Here is a 7,509-nt window from a genome sequence, read left to right as displayed (position 1 = left end):
ATAAATTAATAAATAATAAACTGATAATTAGAAAATTATGGAGTCTAAAGACTAAAAAGGAAATATCTTTTCCCATAAACACTTGTCAAACACTAATTACTGCTCAAAAATATTTTTAAAAATTATTGATCAAATGCAAACTGATTTTCACCAAAATTCCTTTTCAAAATAAGTTAGATTTTGGAATCTTGGCCAAATGAATTATAAACGATTATGGCTTGTATGCTGTGGTTACATGTAGATTAGGTTGGTATTCATCTGAGTTTTTTCAGTCTGGTAAAACATTTGTAGTGTTAGTGAATACACAATTGTTAGATTAAGAGCCCGTTTGGATTGGCTTTAAGTTGGTCAAAACCAACTTAAAGCCTCTTTTTAGCTTTTGAACGTGTTTGCCTAATGCTGACTTTAAGCCATAAAGTTCTTAAAGTCAGTCAAAAATGAAAAGTTAGGATTCCTAACTTTTTTTCCAAAGTGCTTAAAGTCATTTTCTTTAACCATGGAAATTACTTTTATATCCCTTATATTTTAACTAAATTCCCAAATTACCTTTTTTTATTCTTTTAACCCTAAAATTCACATCATAAGCACTTTTATCCAAACACTCAACTGCTTATTTATAAAAATAACTTTCAGCACTTCAAAGCTCTAAAAGCACTTCATACATAAAAGTTACTTTTTTTAAGCTCATCCAAACGGGCTCTAAATACTGTGTCTCAACAAAATATACTTACACACAAACACATTTGTTTTCTTGTGACATGTAATTTGATTGAGAACCAATTTATTTGTTAAATTGTATCAAGAATTCTCGATATTAGTAACTAAGTTTCAGTCACGTATTGTCCTTGATATGGTCCTTCATTTTTCCCATTTCATTGAAGTAGGTAAAAATATTCTTAATCTATTTTTGTTATTCTTTTTTCTTGAGCTAGTCGAGGGTCTCTATCAAAAACAATATCTCTATTTTTTCAAGGTAAGGATATAGTTTGCATACAAACGACTCTCTCAGACCCTACGATTTATAAATCTTATTTAGACACTCAAAGTATTGTCCATCTCAATTGAACGTCTAATTAAACACATAATAAAATGCTCTATCCAAAATTGGGAAGAAAAATAATGTGTGTTTCAAGCGTCCATTTTGGAGATAAATTAATCACCAAAAATATGTCGCATATTTTAATTATAGGCACTAGCCTCAATAATTCATAAAACACAGGCTTGTTACAGTTGAGGCTGATAGTACAATTAAAGTATATAACATATTTTATGCATGCAGTTAACTTATCTGTGTGATAGGCCATGAGAACACACGTAAAAACTATTCTATAATTTGAGCTAATATGAATACTTTATTATGTGTTTAAGTGCTCATTGAAACAAGTCGTATTCAAATATCTAAATAAAATTTACTAGAAAGTTTAAAGGTCTCCCCCAATTTTCTCAATTCCTTTTCATTTCTTTATATTTCGATCAATATAGTTCTAATGGCATTACTTAAATTTTAAAAAATAAAAACTATACAAAACAGGGAGGAAAATAATTGGAGGAAGCATCATTGGAGGAACAAAAGAGACACAAGAAATGCATGATTTAGCAGCAAAAAATAATATTACTCCTAAAATTGAAGTTATTTCAGGAATATATGAATACTGCTATAGGACGCCTTTCGAAATCAGATGTCAAGTATCGATTCGTGCTCAATGTTGAGAAAACACTGAAAGCTGATTAAATATGCGTGCAAATTGGTCTGAACATTATCATTATGAATTTAGAATAAAATGAGCATTTTGCTCTGGATATTGAAGAGTGTATTTATGGATGAAATAGTAGAATTTTGATAACTCCATTAATGGAGCTTTGAACACTACCGGAAGAAAGGAGATTGTACAGAAGAAAAAAAGAACATGCAGAGGAGAGGAGATTGTTTATTCATCAAGTAATAGAGTTAGTTACAATATGCATTATACACCTCTAATGAGATATATTTATAGAGCACATGTAAGGGCACATGTAGACTAACTAACTTCTAACTACCTTCTAACAAACTATGACATATCATCTAACAATGGTAGCTTGCTAACTCTACACTATGGTTAATATTGGCCATTTGAAAAGGTTTCTTATTCTTACTTTTCACCCTTAAATCTGTGTTATTTTGAATTCTTGATCTCAACTTTATTTTTGTATGTTTGAATCTAGTTGCATTTTGACCCATCGAGTAACATTATTTTGACTCAATAATTTTATGGATCATCTCGGGTTCAACCCATCGAACCAAGTCAATAAGCTAGTCATATATATATTTGGGCGGGTCAATTTTTTTTTAAAATGGGTTATGTTACTGTCTATTCAAGATTTGCTTGTGACGAAAAAGGTGGGTCAAATAACTCAACTCTTTATTAAATTACTATTACTTAGTTTCACTTGACACGTCCATTAGCCAATTTTTTCATAATTCTCAATCTCTAAATTTGATTTTGCATATTTGGATGTGTTAGAAAACAGAAGAAAAAAAAAGATACTTAAGGGCTGAAGAGAATAATAGCTAGAAAATTGATGTTTTCATTCAAAGGTTCAAGCCTAATATATAGGCAAATATGTAACAGAACATATCAAAAAATAGCACCCATATCTGTCCATAATATGCATAAAGCAAATAAACTCCTAAAAGAAATAAAACACATTACTCCACTTATCCCTAGAGATCATAACAACCTGGACTGATTAAAAAAAAACATAATTAATTCCTAAACACTAGGTCAACGAGTAGAAGAAAAGAAAATAAACTAATATTTCAATAGCCCCCCTTAAACTGATATTTGTGAACAGTCGTCAGTCAGTTTACATCTTTAATTGTGAAGACACCTAGAAGCCTTCTAAGTTTCATGAATGACTCCATCTTCAAGGCTTTGGTGAAAATATCCGCAATCTGATCTTCACTCCTATAATAGATCAATTCAATTGTTTCATTATTGCTAAGATCTCTTAAGAAATAAAACTTCACATCAATGTGCTTGCTTCTTCCATGTAGCACTGGATTCTTAGATAGTTGGATTGCTGAATTGTTGTCACAAAAGATCTTGGTAGCTCCTAATTGCTTGAATTTCAACTCCTCTAGAAGTCTCCTCAACCAAATAGATTGACAAGCACAAGCAGTCGCAGAAACAAACTCAGCTTCCTACTAGACAAAGTGACAATTAGTTGTTTCTTAGATGACCATGAAATAGCACCAGACCCAAATATAAAAGCATAACCTGTAGTATTTTTTCAATCATCTTGATCACCAGCATAGTCGTTGTCAGTATAATCGAGCAACTTGAATTTTTCATTCTTCTTATAAAATATTTCAAAGTCTCTCGTTCTTTGCAAGTAACGGAGAATTCTCTTCGATGCTGACAAGTGCATTTCTGTGGGATTCTCCATATACCTACTGATTAACCTCACAGAGTACATTATGTCGGGCCTTGTTGTAGTGAGTTACAACAAAATTTCCACAACCTATTTGTAAAGTGTGTTGTCAACTTTTTTCCCAGTAGGATCTTTGTGTAGCTTCAAACCAAGCTCTGTAGGAGCGTTAACAGGATTACAATTCCTCATTTGAAATCTGTCTAGAATTTCTCATATATATTTCTTCTAAGAAATGAAGATCCCATCATCAGATTGCACTACTTCTATGCCAAGAAAGTAATGCATTAATGCGAGATCGGACATTTCAAGCTCATCCATCATTGACCTCTTGAATTTTTCAATCATCACACTACAATTTTCAGTAAATATAAGATCATCAACATACAAACAAATAATGAGTATTTTTCCTTGATCCCCAATCTTAACAAAAAGTGTATGCTCATAAGGACATTTCAAAAAATCAACTTTTAGAAAATACCCCTCAATACGACTATACCAAGCTCAGGGAGTCTATTTTAGTCCATAAAGGGTCTTTTTCAATTTGTAAACCTTATGCTCATTTCCAATTTTAACATAACCTAGGGGTTGTTCAACAAATACATGTTCATCCAAGTACCCATGTAAGAATGTCGACTTGACGTCTAACTGAAAAATAGGCCAAGATTTCAGAGCCGCCAACGCAATTACCAATTTGATTGTATCATGCCTCGCAATGGGAGAAAATACCTCTATATAATTGATCTCGTATTCTTGCTAGTAACCCTTAGCCACTAAACGTGTCTTGTACTTGTCAACTTCACCATTTTCCTTCAACTTTATTTTAAAGACCCATTTTACTCCAAGAGTTTTCTGTCCATTTGGAAGATCAGACAGCTTTCAAGTATCATTTCGTTCAATGGCATTAATTTCATCATCCATTATTTTTCTTCATTTTTCTTCCTTCACTGCACTCTCAAAAGACGTAGATTCACAATCAAAGTGAGTAATTGAATCTTCAATTCCAGTTACCTCATAATCTTCCATCCAAGCAGGCCTTCTTATAGTACACCCAACAGACTGAGTTGTTTCTTCATTTTCTACAGCAACTGTTGCTGAAGTTGCTGAATTTTTTGGTGTGCAAGCTACTGAAAATTTCTCTGGTTCAACGTCACTATCATAGAGTACTTAGGTAAGCTGTTGCCCATTCCAATCCCAAGTGTTATCCTCATCAAAAACAACATCCCTACTGATAACAATCTTCCTTTTCAATGGATTGAACAATTTATATGCTTTGGAAAATTCACTTACACCAAGAAAAACACATTTTTCAACCTTGTCATCAAGTTTCTTCCTCTTCTGGTCTGCGACATGAGCATATGCGATGCATCCAAAATTTAAAAGGATCTACTGTTGGTTTTCTTTCATTCCATGCCTCCTTCGGTGTCATATTTTGAACAGAAAAAGTTGAGCTTTTGTTTAAAATATGAATACTCCAATTTACTGCCTCGGGCCAGAAAGTTTTTGAAACACTTCCTCTTGCCAACAAACTTCTCACCATGTTGAGGATGGTTCTATTTTTTTCTCTCCAATACACCATTCTGTTGTGGTGTATACGCAGCTGTAATCTCTCTTCGAATGCCATGATCTATACAAAAACCTTTAAATTCTTTTGAACAATATTTGCCACCACGATCTATTCGAAGAGTCTTGATATTTTTTCCTGCTTCATTTTTCACACGAATTTTGAAGCTTTTAAATATTGAAAAAACTTCAAATTTCTCTTGCAAAAAATAAATCCAATTTTTTCTTGAAAAATCATTGGTAAAAGTGATTAAATATCTTTTACCTCCATTTGATGTTGGGTTTATTGGACCACAAAGATCTGAATGCACAAGCTCCAACACATCCTTTGCTCTCCATGACTTTTCTTTAGAAATTTGAGAGCGAGTTTGTTTGCTAACAACACATTCTTCACAGATTTTAAAAGGAGCAGTAATTTGAGGAAGTCCTGTGACCATATTTTTCTGGTGGAGTGTCTTTAATCCTCCATAACTCAAATGACCATAACAAAAATGCCACAACCATGAGGAATCCTTGACTTCAGCCATCAAACAAGATTGATATCATCAATCTTTAGAGAAAATAATATGTTGGAGCTCATTTGAACTACTACAATAGCTCATCTCACAGGATCATAAATTTCACACTCACCCTTCTTAATAGTGATGACATAACCCTTCTCTTACAACTGATCAGCACTAAGTAAGTTATTTTTCAAGTCCGGAACATACAACACATTAGAGATTGTTTCAACAAAATCATTATTGGTTTTAATCTTGATATCACCTTTCCCCATTACTTCAATAGTAGAACAATCACCAAATGCCACAGTGGAATGGAAATTTTCATTTAGAGATGAAAAAGAAAATTTACTTCCACACATGTGGTTACTAAATCTGGTATCTATAAACCAAATATTCGACTCATGTTTTATTCCATCTTGGACAACCATTAACAAAGTTTCTACTTTCTTATTTTTGACAAAGTTGACATTTTCTTCCTTTTCTTTATCATTTAGGCAGTCTAGTATAACAATCTGATGCATAATGATCAAATCTGTGACATCTATAGCATTATACCTTGGATTTGTCATGATTCGACCTCTGTCTTTGCCTTGAAATTGATCAGTGTTGACTTTGAAATCTCTGCCTCCACGATCTCCTCTTCCTCTTGTTCGGCCTCTACCTCTACCCCTTCCTCTATAGTTATTGGAATGAGTATTAGTAGAAGCCTTCAATGCTTGCTCCTGTACTGTAGAATCTTTGTTCATCTTTTGTTCATGAACCAGTAAAGAACTTTGAAATTCATCAAGAGATAGTGCATCTATATCTTTTGACTCTTCGATTGAGCAAACCACATAATTATATTTTGGTGTCAGCGAGCGCAAAATCTTCTCCATAATGGCAACATTGTCTATCTTCTCACCGTGGAAACGCATTTTTTTGGTGATTTCATCTCTGGTGTTTCAAAATCCTTTCTCAAAGCTTGAAGCTGTGCACGCTTCACCCTTGTAGAGCCTTGATACTTCTTCTTCATAGAATCCCAAATATCTTTGGAAGTTTCTTTGCAAAGAATTGTTTTCAAGATGGGACGATCAATTGCCTGAAAGAGATAGTTCTTTGCTTTCAGGTCTTTTAGCTTTCTAGCTTCGAGTTCTTCTTTTTGTGAATCTGTCAAAGTTGTGCCAGTTGCTGGCTCCTGAATTCCATTTTCGATGACCTGTCAATACTCCTTGGACCGCATGAAATTCTCCATTAACATGCTCCAATGATCATAGTGACCATCAAAGCGTGGAATAGCGGGTTGCACAAAATTATTTTCTGTGGCCATTGGTTAAATGTAAAAGGAGATGAAAGAAATTTTGGTTGCCTTACTTGTTTTCCCTCTCGGGATAACCTGGCTCAGATACCAGTGTTAGAAAACAGAAGAAAAAAAAGATACGTAAGGGCAGAAGAGAATAATATCTAGAAAATTGATGCTTTCATTCAAAGGTTCAAGCCTAATATATAGGCAAATATATAACAGAACATATCAAAAAAATAGCACCCATATCTGTCCATGATATGCATAAAGCAAATAAACTCCTAAAAGAAACAAAACACGTTACTCCACTAATTCCTAAAGATTAAAAAAAATATAATTAATTCCTAAAGACTAGGTCAACTAGTAGAAGAAAAGAAAACAAACTAATATTTCAACAGGATTTGGGTTGCATTTTGATCTTCACTTGGTCATAGATGCATAGATTCAAGATTTTAAATTTATTGAATTTTGAATTCTAATCTTTTAAAAATATCGATAACTTTTTAATTTATACATATTAAATAATTTTTTCTTAGATAAATACAAATTTCCACTAAATTTATTGAATTCTCCTTACTCATACTTAAAATGGTATATCCGCCCTTACTTGGGTACTATCTCCCTCGCGTAACACTTCAGACAAATTTACATTAAATTATAATACTTATAATGATTAAATAACCTAATAAATGTAACAATATATTTTAATTAGTTATAATTAAGCGTGTCTGTGTGTGAATATTTTTCATGAAAAAT

At 32.8% G+C, this 7,509-nt stretch overlaps 2 protein-coding genes across 2 annotated transcripts; both read right to left on the bottom strand.

Moving 5' to 3' along the window:
- Nucleotides 1-2,839: 2,839 nt before the first annotated feature.
- On the bottom strand, nt 2,840-5,408 carry LOC129891801 (uncharacterized). Its single transcript, XM_055967286.1, has 3 exons — nt 5,237-5,408; nt 4,420-4,547; nt 2,840-3,181 (listed from the first exon to the last, which is right to left on the bottom strand). The coding sequence occupies exons 1-3, from the start codon at nt 5,406-5,408 to the stop codon at nt 2,840-2,842; spliced, it is 642 nt and encodes a 213-aa protein (XP_055823261.1).
- Nucleotides 5,409-5,632: 224 nt separating this feature from the next.
- LOC129891794 (uncharacterized) lies at nt 5,633-6,349 on the bottom strand. Its single transcript, XM_055967278.1, has one exon. The coding sequence runs from the start codon at nt 6,347-6,349 to the stop codon at nt 5,633-5,635; it is 717 nt and encodes a 238-aa protein (XP_055823253.1).
- Nucleotides 6,350-7,509: the final 1,160 nt, after the last annotated feature.

Source organism: Solanum dulcamara, chromosome 1, assembly GCF_947179165.1.
Source record: "Solanum dulcamara chromosome 1, daSolDulc1.2, whole genome shotgun sequence".
Taxonomy (NCBI): Eukaryota; Viridiplantae; Streptophyta; class Magnoliopsida; order Solanales; family Solanaceae; genus Solanum; species Solanum dulcamara.
The sequence above is the reverse complement of the archived record's forward strand: the minus strand, read 5'-3'. Positions and strand labels throughout refer to the sequence as shown.